Here is a 22,260-nt window from a genome sequence, read left to right as displayed (position 1 = left end):
CGCCCCTCAGGACACACTCCATGCCATGGTCCATACGGCCCCCGGAGCCACCTCGGGACATGCTGCATCGTGTCGTGGTCAAGTTGGTGACTCTAGGTTGGGTTTGTCCTTGAAGCTACAACACGAAGACCATCAGGTCCAGTGTGCCCACTTCGGCATCCGCCGCTCGTGCTGCCCACTGGGACGGGGCTGGGAAGGCCGGGCGGGGTGGCTCAGCCACAGGCTGAGGAGTATAGTGGCTGCTTAGCCCTGTATTTGAGGTGGCCGTTACTGCGTTCCCACGCTCTGCGTCCACACCAGACACGCCATACAGACCGTTCTGTCCCGGTGGTCTGGCGGCCTCAGGCTAGGGGGCGCGCTGGGCCTTACGGGAACGTGCGAACACAGAAGCGTCCAGTCTGAGGCCGGCTTCCTGCCCCGTCGTCTTCCACAGCGGACGGAGAGCACAGCCGACAGCCTGTCCTACTTTGAAAAATGTTAAGGAGACTCAGGGCCATTTACTGCAGCTGGGGCTGGTCCCGGCGGGCGGGGAGCTCGGGTCTGGGAAGCATCCTCTGGGTCACTCCTGTTGAGACTCAAGTAGAACCTGTCTGTACTGTGTCCCCAGTAACTATGGGGGTGCTGCAGTTATCAAGGGCTGGGAAGAGGGGTCTGCGGGTTCTAAATGGGCCCAGTGAGGAATCTTGGCTCAGTCCTGTGCCCCTTGCCCTGCTGGCCCATGCCCAGGGCTCCGCGGACCCTACCTCGCCACCTTCTGGAGGCATGTGAGTCGAGACAGCCTTCTGTGGGTTGGCTGCACTCCCCGGGGAGACGGTTGGTGCAGGGGCCTGCTGGACCCGGCTTCTGCAGAGCTCAGCTCTCCTGTAGACCCAGGGGCCTGGGAAGTCCTCCTCCTGGGTGGCAGCGGCAGGTGGGCCACCCCCCCGGCTGGATGGGCAGAACTTGTCCCTGTTTGCACACCTGACTCCTAAGGAGCCTCTAGGTTGAAGCGCCTGCAAGTTAAAAATAATAAAAGACAGACGTCCTTTCCTAGACGGGGCCTCAGTGGGGAACAGTTACAAAACCGAAATGTCTGGGAGCTTCTTGAAAGGGTCACTAGGCTGCAGGAGAGAGTCCCTGTCCTGACGCCAGAGCCGCAGGTACCTGGGGACAGAGGAGACACCACCGAAGGACCAGAGCCTCAGTGGCTCCTGACCTGGAGGGTGTGGATGAGGACCGTCAAGCAGGCCCTGTTCAGATGGGCTCTGCGGGTGCTCAGCCACCCGCGGGGCTGTTCCTTGCTGTGTTTCTAGAAAAGCGGGAGCCTTCTGGGGAAGAGCAGGCAGAGACGCCCGGTTCTTTTGGGGCCCCACCTGGAGGGACCCTCCCAGCATGTCTGGGCCTGAGCACCCCGCCTCCCCGTTCCAGAGGGGTCACTGCCCTCGCCTGGGAAAACTGTTAAGACGCGAGGCTGGTGACCAGCAATTTGGAAGAGGCAGGAGGGGCTTCAGGAGCATGGGTCTGCCCTCTGGGAGGCACCAGACACTGCGGGGCGGTGGGGGGGAGTGGGGGAGCACCAGGGGCTCCCGCCTGTCACCTCAGCCACGGCGCTCTGCCAAGAAGAGAGAGGACGCATCACAGATTGACTTGTTTATTCAGCTCAATCCCGGGCAACTGCTGGAAAACCCACGCACAGGCCAGGGGTCATGTTCAGCGGACGTGAGGCCCAGCGTCGTGCATAATCAATCAATCAGCGCGAGATAGGTGACAGGTGACCGCCGCCACAAGCCCTGAAGCACTCCGACTCAACGCGGTTTGAGCCCCACCAGACTTTCCTAGAAGACGCTAGAATCCACTCTGCCCTCGCAGTTTCTAAAATAGAAACACTTGAGTGTTCTGGCCAGGTACTAAATGGAGACCGTGCTCCACTTTGGGAAGGGCCTCAGCGCACCCGCGGGCGCTCCGCTCGGGAGCACCGAGAAGGCTCCGCTCGGAGGAAACTAGGCCAGGCCCTCGCTGGCTCCGGGGCACCTCACGCCCTCCCCTGTCCCCCAGCCCGCCTGCTGAGTTGCGTCTGCAGCTCCCAACTGCAGCTGACCCTCCCCTCTCCCCCAAAGCTCTGGGGCTACCCTGAGACTCCACACTGACCGCCAGTCCCCAGACCCATGGTCCTCTCTGTCCCGCAGAAACTCTGCTTGCCCCACGCCTCGGGGAGCTGGGAGAACACTCCAGACAAAGGAACAAGAGCGAGGTTCTAAGTAGCGTTAAGAACACAGGATGCGGCATCTTCGCTACCCATGTGGCATCTACCCAGTGTCCCACCCGAGTTGGTGAGGCCAGCAGCTCTGTCCGTGGAGTAGGCATTAACCACCGGCCTCCCAGCTGGCTCTGGGGGTGCTTTCCAGTCTGGCAAGCCAGGCACGTCTGGCACACTTGGGGCAGGGGCACCTGATGGCCCGGGAAAGTGAGGCCAGCACGGCCCCTCTCCGAAGGCTCAGGCTAGAGGATGCGGCTGCTGCCCACTCCCCACTGAGGGGAGGAGCCTGCCTGCGCTGAGCAGCCGTCTTACAGCAACGCTGACAAGCAAATACACACGAAGCCAGACAAGCCTTTTCAACAAGGCTGCGGCACAGAACAGACATGCACTAGACAGCAAGCAAGCACGGGCAGAGGTCTGCGGAACAGCCGGGCCGCGCCCGTGGACGACGCCAGGCTCTCGTCTGGCTCCACGGAACCCAACGTCCGGACTCCCATAACCTCCCGACTTACCACGGCGACTCCCGGCACAACTCGCAGACAGCCCCATGGCATTTTGGTTATGTGTTAAGGTTTATGTCCTCAATGGTACGTCACGCTCCCTGCAGCCACAGCCAGGCCAGCCGGGATTTCTCGGCATGGGCCACCCAGACCCCCCAGAGACGGCCTCAGAGCACGACGTCCCCCGATGTCGGAAACAAGGAAGGCTCCCTGTCGGGCTGCTGCGGGCCGATGCGGTAAGCGCGGGTTTGGAAAGCAGCTCAGGGTGCCGTATGCTCGCCCCTACACGCGCAGCCGTGGAAATGGGTGAGCCGGGCCCTACGTGTGGCTGAGAGGCCTGGCGTTTGGCCAGGTCAGGCCAATGGGCCTTGTCTAGAGAGGAAGCCCCCAGGCCACATGCTCCCTCCTCCTGGGGGAGATAGGAAGCATTTTCCGCTCTCTGGCAAGGGCCTTTGCAGCTGTAGCCTGGAGGGGCCGCTGACGTGGGCTCAGAAGCCAGTTTGTAGTTGGAGGCCTCTGGACTGTGAGCCCTTTCCCCAACCTGGCGACTCTGCTGGGTCAATACGCCCAGGGCTCCAGGCTGGCTAGGCAGAGAGAACTTGAGCCCAGTGTGCCCCAGAGCACCCAGTTAAAGCTCTCTGTAGGTGGGCATCTCTCAGGGGATGCCCAAAGACGCACCTCCTGGCCCGGCCAGGCCTCCGTCCTTGGAAGTCTTCCCCGGGGCGAGACCAGTCCGATGCCCGGCTGAGCGCCCACTGCGCCCGCTGAACGGACCTGGGACCCCAGCTCCTGCACTCCCCTGTCAGCCCGGCCACCGAATCCCCCCAGGATGGGGGAGGGAAGCACCAGGCCAAGCTGTGGGCCTGCACCCCATCTCCTCACAGCAGGGTGGCCCGTGAGACCCACACCCCAGGTGGCGCGGCGCAGTCTCTTCTCTGAAACCCTCAGCCCTCCCCCGAGCGCCGAGCCTGCCCATGACGCTCGTCTCCTGTCGCAGGGCATCCCCAGGCCCCAGGCCTCGGGCGGTTTTGCTCTCAGCTGTTAGCAACAGAGTCTCTCTTTCTTCTCCAGGTCACCATTTTCTGCGGGAGGCCCAGCCGGCCAGGCTTCCCGGCGCGAGGATGGGGGTAAGACTTTGGTCTGGATCCACGCGGCAGTGGGCAGTGTCGGGGCGGCCTGGCCGGCAGCTCCACGCCCGTGCCGGGCCCGGGCCTGGGCCTGGGCCGGGGGTGGGGCAGGGGCGCAGCTCACACCGCCTGCAGGCTGCGCTCGTGCCCGTCCAGCTGCACCTTGAGCTTGTGCAGCTCTTCAATCTCGCGGTTGTGCCGCTCGGTTTTGTGGCGCACCAGGGAGCGGTAGAAGTGGAGGGTGAAGACCACGAAGATGAGGCCCACGGGCACCATGATGATGGTGGACACGAGGGCGGCCTGCCAGCCCGTGTGGCCGCCGGGGCCGGGCGGGGGGCCGGGCTGGCGGCGCGCGTCCACGGGCAGGAACTTGATCCAGCAGAGCAGCACGACCTCGGCCAGGAAGAGCAGGATGCCCAGGACGGTGGAGAAGCCCCAGGCCAGCTCGATGTAGGGGTGCATGCGCTCGTGCGGGGACTCGCTGATGGAGTTCAGGTTGTGGATGTTGCTCACGGCCTCCACGTTGGGCAGGATGCACGTGCTGATGAGCAGGGCGAACAGGTGCACGGCCACGAGCACCGTGGTGCAGGCGCTGAAGGCGATGAGCAGCGGCCGCGGGTACTGGTACTGCGTCTCCAGCTGCACCTCCACCATGGCCACCTGCGAGGCAGAGTGGGGGGGGGGAGCGGGGAGGGGGGCGCTGGGCTGGGGCCGCGCAGGGCAGGGGGCGCCCGCCTCGCCCTGCGCATGCTTCAGCTTCTGTTTTCTCAGGCGCTAAAGGACCTCCCACCGAGGAAGGAGCTCGAAGGCACAGGGTGGGGAACGGCGGGGCTCACCCCTCCGGGGGGCCTTCCTGGCACCAAATGCAGGGGGTTCTCCGGGTACCGGGCTTTGAGCCAGGACAGAGGCCACGCTCCTCGGGAACCCATGGCTTGGCTTAGCCACCAAACAACGCTGTTTTCAAACAATAAAAAACTGGGATGCCTGGCTCAGTTGGTTGAGTGTCTGCCTCCGGGTCAGGTCATGATGCCAGGGTCCTGGGATCGAGTCCCGTGTAGGGCTCCCTGCTCAGCAGGGAGCCTGCTTCCTCCCTCTCCCACTCCCCCTGCTTGTGCTCTCTCTCTCTGTCAAATAAAAAAATAAAATCTATAAAATACCTGTAAAAAAACGCACTTTCAAAGGGTAACAAGAGAAAGGTGGTGCTGGGGGCTCCTGGCCGGCCCAGACTGAGCTACAAATCTGGACAGCCTCACATGGACATCGGGGTGCATCAGGCAGTGGAGACAGACGTCCTAGGGAGAAACCCGCATCTCCAAGGCCAGGAATGGTGACCGGAATGAGGGCGAAGGTGACAGGGGCTGTGAGAAGGGGGCTGGGCTGGGCAAAGAGCTGAGTCATCACCCACAGTCAAAGGGAGACAAGGCCAACAGGTAAGGCCTGAAAGGGATAAATCCAGAAACCGCAGTCTGGAGAAAGCTGTTCCGAAAGGAGGGGCCTGCAGTCACCGCGGCGGCGGCGGCGGCGGGGACCGGAGGCAGCTTAGAGCCTCAGGCGCTCCTTCGTCTGTAAACTGCCAGCATGTATGAACTTTGATAAAATAAAAACCGTTTTTGTTATCTTTTTTGAACCAAAAAAATTTTTAAGCTCACGCCCCTGAGATCAAGGGTAACCCGCTCAACGGACTGACAGCCAGGCAGCCCCCAAATGAGTTTTAAACAAAAGAAAAAAGGGGGACCTGGGTGGTGCGGTTGGCTGAGCGTCTGACTCTTGGTTTTAGCTCAGGTGGTGATCTCAGGGTCGTGAGGTCGAGCCCCACATCCGGGCTCCACACTCAAGGGAGTCGGCTGGAGATTCTCCCTCTCTGTCTGCTCCCCCACCCCCAACTCATGTGCGTATGTGCATATGTGCCCACTCTCTCTCAGGAAGGAAGGAAGGAAGGAAGGAAAATCCTCAGAGAAAACCAGAAGCCCCAGCCTACTTCTGTGGCAGTGGATGCCTATAGCTAGCAGGGCAGGACCTGCTCAGCCCAAGGCCTAAAGGGCATTCAGACCTCAGACTAGGACACGGGCTCCTGCTTTGCTTCCCCCAGGGCAGAACCCAGTCCACGGAGAATGGCTCCCTCTGTGGCCCGGCACTGTGGACTTCCCCCAGGGAACAGTTTAGTCCAGGCCTGGCAAGGACTCTAGGGCTCACCAAGGGCCTTCTCCCGGGTACCCAGAGGTAAGAAACCAGACCAGTCAAGGAAAGGGGAGGGAAGGTGGAACCAAGCCGGAGGAAGGCTGTGTTTACTTCCGAGATCTAAGCCATCCGTTTTAAAAATTTTACAAGAAAGATTTCACAACTTTCAGCAACTACCGCCTCCTAGAGTGAGTGACTCATCGTCTCAGCAGAGATGGAACATTTGGTAGGTAAAAAGAAGATAAGGCAGTCCTAGTGGACCACAGCTGAACAGAAACTCAGAAGTGGTCACTGCTCCATACAGACAGTTGCCACACCACACGAGTTGAGGGACGGTCTTTTCTCAGTGCCCCCTGTGGCCTGGGCAGGCTCCTGCTACCACAAAGGACATGGCTCAACAAGAGGAGGTTGTAAACCACAGAGGGCGCCGAGGTAAGAGTAAAAGGCCTACAGTAAGAAACCAGTTTTGCTCAGCTTTCAAGAGAGAAAGGGCCAAAAGGTCATTTTTCAATGTGTTTATGCAAAGATTTTATGAGGGGGCCTCGGATCACTGGTTCTGTGTGTTTGCAGAAGGATAAACCTGAAGAAAACAGGCTCACCGCGGGCAGAAGTGCTTTGCCGTTAGAACAGCTTTGCACTTCTAATTAGGGGATATAGAACACGAAGGGAGAGACCACCTAGCAAACTGCCCCTTCACTTGTGCTCGGCCCTGCCCCTCGTGGGCCACCGTGTCTGCGGCTGACACGCTCTCTGCCCATCTGTGTGTGTGTCTGCCTTCTCCCGCGCTCAGCCACTCTCCGAATCCTGACCTGGTCTACACTAGTCCATTGGGTCGGCAGCTGCTGTCCCCACCGCTGGTCTTTGCACCCTGCTGTTTCTACTGCCTTCCATTTCCCCGTTACGGCTGACTCTCTGGTGTGTATTAGGCTGTGGCAGCCACCCTGAGAGGAACCTTCTAGAAGGGAGGGTGAGGGCACGGTACAGCTCCTGAAATGTAGCCCAGACTGCGTTAAGGGAGCACGTGCAGGCAGAGGAGACGCTCTGTAAATGCTGAAGAAAGGAATTATTGCTGGCAAGGGTGACCACCATCGCCAAGCTAGGGATGGACAGCGGCACCCTGTGGGTGCATCCGGGCCCTCCCATGCCTGTCTCCCTGTGGTCACTATTTTCATTCTAAGACAATTTCCTACCCTGCGGGCTGCCACTCAGTCTCATACTCGTCCTCCAGAATCCACTCTTTATATTATAACCTAACAGGGTCAATTTCCTGATTTCATTTATTTAAGATTTTATATTTATTTTGAGAGAGAGAGGGAAAGCTCACATCTGAGAGTGGGGAAGGGTCAGAGGGAGAAGCAGAAGTCCCCGCTAAGCAGGGAGCCCGATGCGGGGCTCAATCCCGAGACTCTGGGATCGTGACCTGAGCCGAAGGCAGACACGTCACCGACTGAGCCACTCATGCGCCCCGCTCCACCCCATTTTCCAATTTTAAATGAGTGGTTCTGGAGGCTTCTGTGGGTGAGCCCTTTTGTGGGCTGGGAAAACAGTGGAGCTTCTCTAAGTCTGCAGATCCAAGTGTCCGGAAGGCCAGGGTTTAAGAAGACATTGAAGACAGGAAAAGACTTGTGAGACCCGGGTCCCCCACATGAAGGAAACCCGACATCCATGATTCTCCCCACGGTTTGTTTTCCACAGGCCCAAAAATAATCCTAAGAGCGGGCCAGACGAGCGTAACGCAACCCTATAATTCCGTGGTGGAGAAAACAAGCTCTCGTTTTCATAGTGTTGTTTATACTTCTCACACGTGTCCCTTCAAAGGAAGCTTGAGAAAGCATTCTGTCTTTTGCTCGTTATGGAAACCATAGGAAGAAAATCACTCTAAACCAAGGTTGTGCCCCGCGCGAGTGTACCCTTCTGAAGTTACGTTAAGAATAAGTAAATCAATACCATGCAACACCGAAATGAAGCCTTCGCTTTAAACTACAGGTCTAAACCCAAACTTCTAGCCTCTAGCTTGGTGGCCTCTGCCACGCCCTGGCCACACAGGTTTTCCCAGGGTGGCCTGTACCAGCGAGAGAGCAGGCCCCGGCCACAGACCCGGTCACAGTGGCTCATTCTGACGGCTTATTTTCTGTACTACCGACCTGACAACAAACGCTCTGGGCTTTGGAAAAATAACAATTGTTTTTTACATTTAAGAAAAAAAATTGGGGCACCTGGTGGCTCAATCAGTTAAGCATCTGCCTTCGGCTCAGGTCATGATCCTGAGGTCCTGGGATCGAGCCCCATGTTGGGGGGGGGGGGGGGTCCCTGCTCAGTGGGGAGCCTGCTTCTCCCGCTCCCTCTGAAGCTCCCCCCTGCTTGTGCGTGCACGCTCTCTCTCAAATAAATAAACAAAATCTTTTTAAAAGAAATTTTAAATGAAGAAAAACATTATTCCCACCAGATAGGACCTCTAAGCATACAACAGAGAAAGAGGGGCGGTCCCTCCTGTGCTCATACTCTGAACCCTGGCTTAGGGCACGCGGTTCTGCCCGAGAGCGACTCTTGTCCTGGGGAATGACTCAGAAGGAAAGCTGCAGCCTGAGAGCCTGGAGGCAGGCCAGGGACTCTGCTTCATCACCAGGAGGCCACAAGTGGGACGGCGGGGGAGGTGATCTGTGTCCCGAGCCGGGCTAACCCAAGCGAACCCCAATCGATCCCAATCCTGCTCCGTCCTTCCGACTTCCCTTCTCGGCTGGGGTGGACGTGGGCACTTTCCTCCCTGTGCACTGAAGCTGTTTCAGTCGAGCTCCACTTCCCTGCCAGGTAACTGCTCTGTGGGAATATCAGAAGGGGGCTTTCTCAGGGCGCCTGGGTGGCTCAGTGGGTTAAGGCCTCTGCCTTCGGCTCGGGTCATGATCCCAGGGTCCTGGGATCCCAGGTCCCTCAGCAGGGAGCCTGCTTCCTCCTCTCTCTGCCTGCCTCTCTGCCTACTGTGATCTGTCAAATAAATAAATAAAATCTTAAAAAAAAAAAAAAGAAAAAGAAACAGAAGGCGGTTTTCTGTGGCTTCCAGGGCTTGGGGACTCCTTGGGGAGACTTCCTAAGGGTCCGTCCTGACAGCCAATAGGGCCCAGAGAGAGCTCTTTGCTCCCTGGAGCGCTGCAGGAGTCTGACAGCAGAAGCCCACCCTGCAGGCCGCGGGTGCCGCCACGGGTCTGCACTCACCATGGCAAAGCCCGAGAGGAGGGCAGAGGTCCGGCTGGAGGCCTTCAGCTTGGCTCTGCTCAGGTACAGCTTTCTCCAGGACAGGGCCTGCACGGAGTGGTGGTTGGACGTGACCAGCTCCAGGTAGCTGCGGCGGACCCAGTCTCGGTAATCCATGCCCTTGTGGCCGGGTTCAGAGCAGGCGGGAGTGGAGGGGTCCACAGGCACGTTGAGCTCGGCGCTCATGGTGGGAGCCAGGCTGGGGGCAGGAGAGAGACACTCTCAGGCATCCCAGAGGGTCCCCGAGACCTGGAAAAGCCAGAAACTGGGCAAGTTAACCTTCTCTGGGACCTGCTGTACACATCCTTCACAAGGGGCAGTGTTGCGTGTGGGGCCCATCTGCGGGGGAGGAAGGTCAGGAGGGCATTTCTAGGACACCCCCTGCCCTGAGCCACCCACATTGCATCCATCGTGCCTCCACAAAGCTAATGACCCAGGCTTCCACCCCCGCGTCAGAAATGCTCCAAGCAAGTGTGGCTTGTGGTTGGACAAGCACGGAAGGAATCCTCCAAATTGTTCCTCTCTTGGGGGAACAGGGAGCTACGGCCTGTACACCGATCCTAGGACCCGGTCACTAGGCCGGGATTGGCTCCTACGGTGTGATCCTGGACATGACCTCTGCACGTTCGGACCCCAAGCATCTTCCAGGGGGGACATCTCTACCCCAACAGGGCTCAGAAACAAAATATCAGACCCAAAGACTCAAAACCGCTTTTCAATGCCCAGGCGCCAACCATGAAATACCCATTTCCACGCCGGGGCTCATTTCTCAAATCCAACTTGAATTTTGATCGGCGCAGTTCACCCCCCGGAAATACTCGGGAAATGCTCTGATGGAAACGGTGAGCAAAAGGAAAACTGAGCTGACCCACAGGAGCGGGTTCCACAAAGCAGCGGAGGCCGGCGGCACTGCGGTCATCCCAGGTAGGTATCTGGTTTGACAATAACATGGCGCGAAGATCGGAAGGACCAATCTGCTAAGATTTGTGAATTTAAACCCAAATCTCCAGTAATCCAAATAGGGGATTGACCGTCTCCTATGGCCCAAGGGGCCGGCCCACACGGCAGCACGCCGGGCTCGGCTCTAATTAATCTGTAGGGCAGACTTCAAGGGCACAGGCACCTCGCAGCTTGCCTGGCATCAGATATTACTTGTACGTCCAGGGCCCCACAGGCCCCACCGAAAGCCTACTTAAAGCTACTATGAACAGATCAGTGTTTCCAGGTCCCAGGGAGCATGGCCGGGGTTGAGGGGGACAGAGAGTACGGGCTGTTTACCAAGGTCCGTGGCTGTGGGAAGGGGCCAAGTTGGATCTATCCATGTCAATCTCTAAAAGGGTTCTGTGGGAAGGTCCGGGAGGTGGGCAAGAGCTCTCTCTTTTGGGGCGCCTTCCTCCTTTTCTTTTTCCTTCTCCCACACATCACAGAAGTGAGTGGACGGGTGAAAGTCACAGGCTTCGCCCGCTCAGAGGGTCCGTCTTCTGCACTCCGTCCAGTAGATGCTTACTGGGCTCTGAGGTCAGGCTGCAGTTGGTACTCAGGCCTCAGAGATGGAAGTGGGGAGGGTCCCCTCCGCTGCTCCCAGTGGGGGAGCAGCTTCGGGGGTTGATTATCACCCAGTGAGCTAAAGGTTGATTTAGTGGTGAGGGGGGAGGGTCAAGGAGCAGAGGAGGGGCTGACTGCCTTGGCCTCAGGGAGACGGTCCCTGCTGGGGAGCAAGAACAGACCTAGTAAAGGCAGCCCTGGCAAACAGGGACCCTCCCTCAAAGATGAGATGCGGCCCGCACGGGAGGGTTCTGAGAGGCAAGGGGCCGTGGCAGGGAGGCCAGCTGGCTGCAGAAGGGGTCCAGGAAATGCAGGGGGAAGGCTGGACTCAAGATGGACAGTGGAGGCAGAGGGCTTTGGGGGCCGTGAGGGCCGACGGTGGCCTCTGGGTAGTGGCCAGCCAGTCGCAGCCCCGCACAGGTCCTCAGAGTGGCAGGGAGTCGAAGGAAAGACGCGCCGTGTGTCTGCTTGGAGTCTGGGTCTCCGGGCAGGCCTGCGGGTCCCGGGGATAGGAAGGCCACTTCCTGCTGAGGGAGCAGCCCGGACCGGATTCACATCCATCCAAACCGTCCCAGCCCCAGTGTCCTACCTTGCGCCAGGCCTCCTCTCCCTACCCTACCCCTGGGAGAGGTAGATAGAGTCTGGTCCTCACTCTCTGGGACGGGGTATGGGGCAAGACGGAACCAGACATTTCGGTCAGGTGGCAGAGGCTCCAAAAGGTGCTCTCCTGGCTGAACTTTGCAGGGGATTTTTGTTTTTTCATATATACGGGTTAGAGAAAAAAGCTCTTGTAGAATAATGGTGACTCTCTGAAGATGAGCTATTCTCCTTGGCAGGCCTGTCTGAATCTCTTCCAGGGGGTAGGTTTGGGGTTTGCCTGTCTTAACTTCCTTTAAACATCTGGGGCATGAGCAATGGCGAGTCTGTTTCTGACTCCAGTCTTTGTCACACCCACGGGGGAGAGGGGGCGCAGAGTCCCCACAGGGGTCTCCCAGAGGCGTCCACATGCATCTGAGTCCCTTCCCCTAGGGAAGCCTCAGTAGCCGCAAGACACACACTCCGCCCCTGTCCCCGACCTCTGAGCCTTCTCAGCGCCGCACCCCGCCAGGATCCCATGGGGTTGGGGCCACCTGGCCACCCTCCAACGCCCGCAGCCACCCCATCCCGAGCCTGCCCAGGAGAAAGCCCATCCCCGCCCCCCCCCCAGTCTCCCGGTGCAATCCCGTTCCGTCCCCCGGCAGGGCGGGGTACCCCCCCCCACCCCGCCAACCCCCCACGGCGAGCACTCACCGAGCTGCTCTGCCTGCCCGCCCGGCTCCACTCCGGCTCGGGCTTGCGGCGGGCAGCGTGGCCGCGTTGCCCTGTGGCCCCGTGGCCCGGCCGGGGCGCTGAGCACGGCCCCCTCCCTCCTTCCGCGCGTCCCGCCGGGTCCCCCCTCCCGGCCCCGCCCCCGCCGGCTGCCCCGCCCCCGCGGGCCACCGCAGCCGCTGTCAAGGCAACGGCGCGCCGCCATCACGTGGTTGGCCCATGGGGGCCGCCACGGGCCACGTGACCTGGCAGGCCGGGAGGGGAGGAGGGGGGAAAGGGCGGGGCGGGACTCGCTGCCCCTCCTGGGGGACCCCGGTGGCGCGGACCTGCTGGCCGGGACCACCCGGGCCGGAAGCCGGGGAGCGGAAACTGGCGAAAGGTGCGCATCTCTCCGGTTCCGCGGGCGCGCCGTGGGCCGCAGTGAACACGGGTTGGCTCGGCAGCGGCGGGGGCGGGAAGCCCGGGCATCCCTCGCTCTCACCACCCCCTTCCTTCTCCCCCGGTGGTGCGGGCGGACGACACGGCCGCGCTTTCTCTGGTCCCTGGGTCTGGACAACAGGTGCCCGGCCTGCTCGAGTACTCGGTCCTTGGGTACTCACGCTTTGGCCCAAAGCGAGCACGGAGTCCCCAGGGTGAGTCCCAAAGGATGCCCAGGACGGGCCATGGGCCTTGTGGAGGGCTGGGGAGAGGCCAGGAGGGCACACCCTGCGGGGAGAGGGAACAGGTATCCCATTGTCTGGCCACAGGGCCGCAGGGGTGAGGTGGCTGGAGTGGGGAGGAGGGAGTTTCCTGCAGCCACACCCGCTGGCCAGAGTGGACCGTGTGCTGCACACTGCACGCTGGAGCCGGAGCCGGTCAGGTGGTCGCGGGGACTGTAGCCGGCCACCCCACCCCCCCAAGCCACAGGACCAGCCACACACGCGGGGTCCTCACCCGCGTGCAGCTCACTTGGCCCCTGATGGGCGTCCACCAGGCCGAGCTGTTCTAGGGAGCTGTTCAAACAGGAACATTCTTTTCAGGAAGTGCATACGAATAATTAACTAAGAGACTAACTGACGGGCGAGATGGGTTCCTATCAAGCCCCTGTGCCAGACGGCCCCTCACAGTCCTTCCTGCGTGCCCTACATAGGATTTTCCCATCTGTCACCACCCTACCCGACAGTGACACATTTATCCAAATGAAAGAAAAATTCCACTCATGTCAACCGGTCCGAGTTTTCTGACAGCTGTAGGAAGAGAGGTGAATGGATGTCAGGCCAAATCCATTTCTCTCTCAAGACGTATTTTAGAGGCCGTTGCTGAGAGCCAGAACGAGACCTTTTAATTCAGGAAGACACTCAAAAACCGCCTAGGAAAATCCCAGGGTCTGATTACCGACCCTCCGCCCAACACACATGCACACACATTACAGAGGGATTTAAGAAAAGGATCATTTGCATTTTAGGGGGCAGAACCCTCCAAACCCAACAGCTCTTTGTAAAATGATGTGGAAAACAGGAAGAAACACTTTGTAAACTAGAATCATTGCATCACAGATGACCCTTCTTTCCACGACAGAATCACTGGCTCTAATTTTCACCCCTAGAGTCTGACTTCCAGCGAGTGGTGCCTCCAGCCCCAAGCGCGCTCACCCAGCGTGTCCAGACAGAAGCAAGATCTAAGTCATCATCGCCAGTGGTTTTCGGAGCCAGTTTCCCAACCACACACAGAAAATGGCTTTCTCCCCCATAGAAGATTAAGGAAGGTGCCAGCACGGTGCTGAACGGAGAGGAGCAGTTAGAATGCCAAGAATTGGAGCGCCCATCAAATACACAACGACACAGAGGAGGGTCAGGGCAAGGCCCATGGGAGCGCCACCCAGCTGCCATGTCCAGGCACAGTCTGGGCTGTGATTTCCTGAGGAGTTTGGCCACGGCAAGTCGCTTCTTCTCCTTGGGCCTCAGCTTGGAAAAGATCCAATTCTCCAAGGCACATCCCAAGGGTCGATCATGTTCTGATTATCCCACCAATGCACACCCTCTCATTCCAGGAAGACCACGGCCCCTGCTTTCCTTCTCCCTGGGTCTTCTCATCTGGCTGGCTGCTCACCTGTTCGGGACGATGTAGCCAGCCTCCTGATAGTTCTGTCCCCTTGGCCACTGACTCCTGTGGCTAGTCCTTGTCACTGCCCTTTAGATCTTACATTTGCACCTCCCACTTCCTGAACCTTTCTCACCCAGCTGCCAGCCAGTTCCACCTTCCCTCCTAGCCTGTGCTGAGCCCGGCGCCTCCCACCCCCGCCTCCCCTCCCATTCAGCCTGACCCCTTCTGACCTCCCCTACCACTGCCCCTCCCCTACTTCATGCCACACTTCTCAAGAGAGCAGTCATCACCACTTCCTTCCCGGCCCTCAACAGCCCACTGCCACTGTGAAACTAACTCCAGGACAGATTTCCGCCGTGCCTTCCTCCCATCTAGAAACAACTCTCCTTGCTCCGGTGCCTGCACCTTTTTTTTTTAACCTGTGCAGCCTCCCCCTCTGCCGTCTGTCCCCTAGATGTGGGGGTTTCCCCCACTTCCCTCCCAATGGGTCCCACCCACTCCCCTTGTTTCAAGGAGGCTGTTGACTCCAAATGGTCACCTCCAGCCTGGATCTCCCTCGTCCTGGCAGGGCATGTCCCAGGACACCCCCCCACACACTCACAGCTGAATTCCTTATCTTTCCTCACCTGCTTGCTCTACCTCCTGGGTCCCCAGTCTCAAGGCGTTCCACCAGCCACCCAGCTGGTGACGTTACAGATCTGCTGTCATTCCTGATTCCTCTCACCCCCATCCTGTGAACTCTCCCGTTTCTCCCTGGTCCCACAGGTCCCACGCTAATTCAGGCCCTCGTCACCTCTGTTCTGCATTCCTGCAAGACCTTTCCACCTGTCCCCTTCCCATCTAATCTCCACACTCTGAAGCGGAAGAATTCCCATCTCTCCAGCCCCCCTCCAGCCCTTCAGGTTTCCCTGCGGCCTTGGATCAACTTCAATCCCCCTAACCTGGTGACTCGGGCTGTGACAGGGCATCTGCTACTAATCCAGACTCAGCTTGCTTTCTTAAAACTGCTGTGAGCCACCCAGTTCAGCTCAGCCCTGCCCACATCCCGGAGGCCTGGGTCACATGCCATCCTGTGCTACGGGGCCACCACACTGACCTTTCTCTTGTCTGTGTCTCGTATCAGATCTGGAGCTCCTTCAAGCCAAGGCCTGTGTCTTGCTCACCATCATCCCCAGTGCTGGGCCAAGTACACTTATGGATCTTTGAGATGAAGCTTTTGGTCCTATTCAACATTTGCTATATTCTGTGGAATAAGAAAACTGAAAAGTGCCTCAGGACCTGTGCCATGGTGTTTTCTTTACAGAAATATATTAAAATACGGTAACAGTAGCTCACTTTAGTCAAGCATGGGCCAAAAGGTAGACATAAATGAGCTTGCACAGGGGAGAAGGCGCACCCGGTTCCAGCGCCGCTGCCCAAGGAAACCGAGCCCTCCCCGCCCCCCTTCCAGGCAGCCTGGAGACGGACTGAATTATATTCCTATTTCCGAAAGTCAACAAAAGATCACTCCTCTAACTCAAATGAATAATTGGCTTTTTCCAAAAAGCTCCATGTCGCAAACAGGAAAGGGAACTTGAACTAGTTACAGTCCTCGACCGGTTCCAAGCCAGTTTCTGAAGATACAGGGACACCTGCGGCAGCAGCTACCGGGGGGCGCGTCTGAAATGCCTGAGCAGTGGACAGTCGGCCTCCCGGACCCAGCCCGGCAGTCTGGAGGTCTGAGGCGGGCTCTGCGGCGGCCTGGGGCATCACATCTGCAGCTCTGGCACAACACGCTGACCGTGCGCTCCTGTTCAGGCTCTTCCTGCCACAGGGGCTGTTGTTCAGGTACAAACAACTTCCCTGCCTAATTTCAGGCCCTGAGACTTGCTCAGTCACCGAACCGGACATCACTGAGTACCTGTGATGTCCAAGGCCCTGTGCTGGCACTAGAGGTAAAGCAAAGCACAGGACAGGCAGGTCCCCGCTCTGGTGGCGCTCAGAGTTGACCGGGGGATGTGAGGGACGCTGGTGTGGCAGGAGGCTGAACAGCGGACAAGGGATGGGTGCAAGGAGACAGAACAGGCTGGGTGGGAGGCCGAGGCCAGTGCATGGGCGGGAAGAGGCAGAGCAGGGGTGAGGGGAGTGGGACACAGACCCAGGCTGAGGCAGAGGCTCCAAAGGGAAGCCGAAGCCACAACTCGGAAGACAGTCGTGAGGGCGGTATTTAAAGCCGTGGCGGGTCAGACTAAGATCTCCTGGGGCCTGAGTGTTGACCATAAAAGGCAGTGCACTAGGTCACCCTAACATTTAGAATTTGAGCAGAGAAGCAAGCCAGGGAAAGGCAGAAGGCAGTGCTGTCCGCGATGCTAAGGGTTTGGGCTTCCTATACGATACAGATGCCCCCAGGGCTGGATGCGGCAACACTGGAGGCTCCCTGGGATGATGGGAGTGGTGGAAGCAAAGGCAGACTTCTCTGGAAGTTGGCTGAGAAGGGAGGAGGAGGTACATGAGGTGGTGGTTTACAGGAGAGCCTGGGGCGGCAACCCTGCTCTGGTATTGCTGCTGGGGGGTGGGGGCGTGCACCAGGCAGTGCACATGGGGGCAAGCTGGACAGGATGAAGCGGTGGGGCATGAAGCCTCAGCCTGAACCTCTGCTTTCTCTCTGCTCTAGGAGATGGGTACTCGCTGCGGGGGACAGGGCCGGGAAAGGACACGTGAAAACACATGATGGTGGAAGATAAACACAGTAGGGAAGACGGAAGGATAGGTGGGGAGTGCTGGTTTCCTCCCATGTGACTTCTTGGGTCCTACATTCAGAGTGGGACTGAGGAGTCCAGCTCCGATCCCCCCGGTGAGACCAAGTACTGTGCGCACAGGGAATACAGCAGTGACGTCCAGTCCGTGCTCCAGGAAACGCCGCTCTCCGCAAGGCCAGGCTGGCTTGTGCACGCTCCCTCACGCTCCAAACACACGCACAGTTGGTTCTCATGATTCATGGTAGTTATGATGTTCCAGAAAGTCACTGCAAATGCTGGGTGCGGATTAGTGAATACTGAACCACTGCTGCCTGGGGAAACGGGGGTGTTTTTGTGACACACACACCCCCGTCACATCAACCAATCGTCAATGTGTGTTTTTGTTTATAAACACTTTCATTGGGGGTGCCTGGCTGACTCCGGCGGGGAAGCATATGACTTTTTTTCTAAGTTATTTTATTTTATGGGGGGAGGGGCAGAGAGAAAATCTCAAGGAGGCTCTGTGCCAGGGGCTCGGTCCCACGACCCTGAGATCTGACCTCACCCGAGATCCAGAGTTGGAAGCTTAACCGACGGACTGAGCCACCCAGGTGCCCTGAGCATGCAACTCTTGATCCAGGGCTTGTGAGTGCAACCCCTACGTTGGGTGTAGAGATTACTTTAAAAAAAATCTTAAGAAACGGGCGCCTGGGTGGCTCAGTGGATAGGCCGCTGCCTTCGGCTCAGGTCATGATCTCAGGGTCCTGGGATCGAGTCCCGCATCGGGCTCTCTGCTCAGCAGGGAGCCTGCTTCCTCCTCTCTCTCTCTACCTGCCTCTCTGCCTACTTGTGATTTCTCTCTGTCAAATAAATAAATAAAAATCTTTAAAAAAAAAAAAAAAAAAAAAAAAAAAAAATCTTAAGAAATAAAAATTTTAAGGGGGCACCTGGGTGGCTCAGTGGGTTAAGCCGCTGCCTTCGGCTCAGGTCATGATCTCAGGGTCCTGGGATCGAGTCCCACATCGGGCTCTCTGCTCAGCAGAGAGCCTGCTTCCCTCTCTCTCTCTGCCTACCTCTCCATCTACTTGTGATCTCTGTCTGTCAAATAAATTAAAAAAATCTTTCAAAAAAAAAAAAAAAGAAAGAAAAATTTTAAAAATGAAAACACTTGCATGAACATGTATTGATTCACTAATGACGAACTCACAGCCAATGGCACCGTAACTCATGCTTGAACAGAGCTCATCTAAGGCACATCGGCCTTCTTGTTTAGGACACTAGACAGTACTTCGAGGACTGTGCTTTGGGGCCATTTTAAAAGGTAAAATCATCCAGGAAAAGCAAAAAATGCAAAAAAACTGCCATTAAATAGACACGTGTGAGCCAAACAGGAAGGCAGAGCACTGCCTTGTTTGAACTCAGCTGCAAACCCTGCGTGGGGCCACTTGAATTCGTCACCACTCTGCACGTCTGCCTGTGACTGCAAAAGCACGAGTCCTCATCCTGGCATCACAAGTAAGCGTTAGTGAATGGGTGAATTCACGAACACAGACCTTGTGAACAATAAGGCGCAACTAGATTTAAAACTAGCATATATGTTCTTACACGCGCACACGCACCGGGAGCTGACGAAGGAGCGGCCTTCAGCCTACAGCTCTGGCACCAAGAGAGCTGCACTGGCCTCCCTCCCCAGCAGGTCCGGGCCCCACATGGTTCTCCCCAGAGCAGCACAGCACTATGGTGCAGGGGCTGGACGGTGGCATTCTGCTGGGGTTCAAAGGCCAGCTCTGCCACTTACTTGCTGGGTGATCCGTTCAAGCTTCCAGATCTCTCTGTATTTATAAATCTCGTCTGGTAAACCTGTAAGGGACATCTAGCTGAAGGACGCAGTATTCTAATGCAAGTAACTCTGGCTGGCATAGGGCTGTCCCGTGAAGTGCTCAATGGAAACGCAGGGCGCGAGGAAGTAAATGAAGCGAATCAGAATTCTTATACGCAAGGCTTCCTGAGACAGCCAAGTTAGGCACACCTTTGTGGATAGAGTCCCCGGTGCCCACCACCTCCCCAAGCCGATCAGTGAGGGCATTACTGAACGATTCTCTCCTCATCAAGGCTTTTCTCGGTGGGGGGTGGGGGGGGTGGGAGTCTCTCCGTATCTCCTACTCCCTTCTCCATGATGACACCTGTTGTTTTTTCTCAAACGATACCCTGAAGGCCGTCATTTACCTGGTACTGACACCCCCTTAAAAACTGCCAGAAATTACCACACATTTCCTACCTAAACATCTTCTTCCAAAACCCAGGAAAGGTGCAGAACATAACCCTCCAGCCGACGTCCTGCTGTTTGCTCTGGCATTCGCCCCCCACCCCCCACATTAATAAGCTCTGGGCCAGACGCACCAGAGGCAGCGTCAGAACTGGATACCCAGGGGGGCACGTGGGTGGCTCAGAGGGTGAAGAGTCTATGACTCGGGTCACAATCTCGGGCCCTGGGATCAGGCCCCACATTGGCACCTGTGCTCAGCAGGGAGTCTGCTTGTCCCCTCCCTCTGCCATCCGTGTTCTCTAATAAAATCTTCCAAAAAAAGCCCTGGAATACCTAGGTCTTCAGGCTCCAAGCTCTAGCACCGTGGACAGCCTCCAGGGCGAGAGAACACCCACGAGATGCAGGCTGGAGATTCAAAGCAAGAGTTGTGACACACATCTTGCGCGGAGATAAGGAAACCAACAGTACCAAGATAGAAGAACAAAAAATAAACACAAAACTAACCAGCCGGTCCCTGGCGGCGAGAGAAACACAGGTTCCAGAACGTACAGCCACGGGGCATGCTAATTTATTAGTGCTGATTTTCCATTTCAGCTCCCTGGGAAAGAAAAATTCTCCTGTGGCTTGAATTGCTTAAAGGACAGAAGTGCTCACAGATGTCGCCTGGCCGAGGGTGGGGCCAGGAAAATCCATACTGCAAAAATGAAAAAACAAGTGAAATGCTTCTTGGTTTCCCTTCGCTCAAAACCACTATTTCCTTACTTCTCTCACACTCAATAAAAGGCACAAAATGTACTTAGAAACTTGGAACACGAGATAAATAACCCCCAAAGTGAGCAAAGGCTCTAAACCGAATCATCTCTGTCCCTCCTGCTGGCCTGAGGCTGCCCCTGCTCACCTCACACTTTGTTCAACTCCCCCTTACCACAGGCCAAAAATGCAGCTTTGGGCCCATTCACTCCCTCCCTTCGGGTTGGGCTGGGACTCCCCATTCTCTGCTCTGCCCCAGGCCAGCTTGGATGCTCTACCTGCTTGTTTTTCTAGTCTTTAACTGGGTTTCTCAAAGGCTCTCTTCCCACACCAAGTTGCCCTTCTACGGCTCGGCCCCTGGCTGAGCCCCCACATTTCCCTTTGCCCGACTTTGGGGCTCCCCAGTTCACACCTGGGGACTGGGGAGTGCTGGGCAGCAGCACGTGTCATGGGGTACAGTCTGCCCCTCAGCTGGAGGAAGTGGGGGTCCTGCACTGTGCAGCGCGGGCTGCCGCAGAGCCAGAGCCATTTCCTTCACCAAGCCCGGGAACAGGCCGCCCTGTCACATCGCTTCCCAGCCGTCCCTGCGGCTTTGGAACAACATTAGACAGGTCTGAACAAAACCTGATGTTTCTGTTCTTTACTAAATAAACGTTTCTGTCACAGAAACGAGTCCAAACTCATCACTGTCCCAACAGGAGAAGAGGCACCAGGGGCAGAAGGTGATACGTGTTCCCCATCAGCCGGAACGTGAATGAACTCTGCTCGGCGGTGCCCCAAGGGTCCAGGACACGGTCCTCTCTGTCCCACAGGCACGGAGGCCTGCCAACAGGCGGGGCTGTCCACAGTCAGCATGGCTCCCCGCTTGCTTCTCTCCAGCAAGGCGCTAGGAGGAGAACTGAGCTGAAACAGAGCCTCCTTTCGCCTTGGGTTGTGTGGAGGCTTTTCGGAGGCTCGGCCGCAGAGCGGGCCAGGCTCCAGACAGCCACTACGGCAAACACTGTCATCGCCCCGTGATGAAGCTGGGCTGCTCCTCCTCCTCCTCTGTTCCAGATGCTTCCTCAGAGCTACTGGATGGCTGCTCCTGAGACTGACTGGATCCTATAATCACACGACATCGGATTAGAGACCAACAGACCCAGAGAACCAAGGGATGCTTTAAAATGGAGGAACACGAAGGAGAAATTATGAACTACAGTTTGCCCTTGAACAGTGCAGATGTCAGGGGCACCCATCCCCCATGCAGCCAAAAATCCACACATAATTTTTTTTTTTTTTTTTTTAAAGCATGCTCTATGCCAAGCATGGCTTGACTCATGATCCTGAGATCAAGACCTGAGCTGAGATCAAGTCAGATGCTTAACCGGCTGAGTACCTTGGTGCCCCGTCATGTATAACTCCTGTCGCCCCCGCAAACAGAACTACAAACCGTCTGTTGACCAGAAGCCTTACCCGTGACATAAACAGACCACTAGCACATTCTGTATGTGACATGTACTGCGTACTGCATTCCTACAGTAAAGCAGGCTTTAAGAAAAGTAAGCCAGATATAAGAAAATGTTAAGAAAATCAGGAAAATACATTTACAGTGCTGTACTGTAAAAAAAAAATCCACATATATGCGGACCCACACAGTTCACACCCGTGTTGTTCAAGGGTCAGCTGTAGTTGTTCCCACACAGCGTGAGGAGCCAGAGGAGGGGCTCACGTCATCAGTCTCACATGCCACGTCTCCGATGTAAGGGTGGGTCCCAGAACTGGTCTGCCGCCGCTGGCAGCTGGAGCCCATCTTTGTGAGGAAGGTCCGGAAGCATCCGTAAAGAGAGCCCAACACCCCATCAACTGGGCATCACTGCTTTTTATTTTACTTTTTAAAAGATATTTATTTATTTATTCGACAGAGAGAGAGAGAAAGAGGGGAAACATAAGCAGGGGGAGTGGGAGAGGGAGAAGCAGGCCTCCCTGCTTGGGCATGGAGCCCGATGCGGGGCTGGATCCCAGGACTCTGGGATCAGAACCTGAGCTGAAGGCAGACACTTAATGACTCAGCCATCCAGGCACCCCTTATTTTTTTCTAAAGATTTTATTTAGTGGGGCGCCTGGGTGGCTAAGTGGGTTAAAGCCTCTGCCTTCGGCTCAGGTCATGATCTCAGGGTCCCGGAATGGAGCCCCACGTCAGGCTCTCTGCTCAGCGGGGAGCCTGCTTCCTCCTCTCTCTCTCTGCCTACTTGTGATCTGTCAAATAAATAAATAAAAATCTTTAAAAAAAAGAAAAGATTTTATTTATTGGGGCGCCTGGGTG

General features: G+C 57.0%; 2 protein-coding genes across 11 annotated transcripts in view; both read right to left on the bottom strand.

Annotated features, from left to right (window-relative positions):
* Window positions 1-3,942: 3,942 nt before the first annotated feature.
* Window positions 3,943-19,852, bottom strand: ORAI2 (ORAI calcium release-activated calcium modulator 2). 8 transcript variants are annotated; one of them, XM_059154335.1, is made up of 3 exons: window positions 19,713-19,852; window positions 9,252-9,489; window positions 3,943-4,523 (listed from the first exon to the last, which is right to left on the bottom strand). In XM_059154335.1, exons 2-3 carry the CDS (start codon window positions 9,474-9,476, stop codon window positions 3,984-3,986), a joined length of 765 nt encoding a protein of 254 aa, XP_059010318.1. In that variant the 5' UTR covers window positions 9,477-9,489; window positions 19,713-19,852; the 3' UTR covers window positions 3,943-3,983. The 8 variants fall into 8 exon arrangements, with proteins under 8 accessions (XP_059010318.1, XP_059010319.1, XP_059010315.1 ...); XM_059154336.1 differs by lacking the exon at window positions 19,713-19,852 and adding an exon at window positions 14,232-14,389; XM_059154332.1 differs by lacking the exon at window positions 19,713-19,852 and adding an exon at window positions 14,232-14,383 and having other exon boundaries at window positions 9,252-9,539.
* PRKRIP1 (PRKR interacting protein 1) overlaps window positions 19,755-22,260 on the bottom strand; it is a 25,454-nt gene continuing 22,948 nt past the window's right edge. For all 3 annotated transcript variants that reach the window (XR_009349162.1, XM_059154340.1, XM_059154339.1), the window contains one exon: window positions 19,755-21,059. Coding sequence is in view for 1 of the 3 variants with exons in the window: in XM_059154339.1 (XP_059010322.1) it covers window positions 20,962-21,059 (98 nt within the window). In the remaining 2 variants the exon portion in view is untranslated. The remainder of the gene's footprint in view (window positions 21,060-22,260) is intronic.

This window comes from Mustela lutreola, chromosome 17 (genome assembly GCF_030435805.1).
Source record: "Mustela lutreola isolate mMusLut2 chromosome 17, mMusLut2.pri, whole genome shotgun sequence".
NCBI lineage: Eukaryota > Metazoa > Chordata > Mammalia > Carnivora > Mustelidae > Mustela > Mustela lutreola.
Note: the sequence above shows the minus strand (reverse complement) of the source record. Positions and strands in the feature narration are given on the sequence as shown.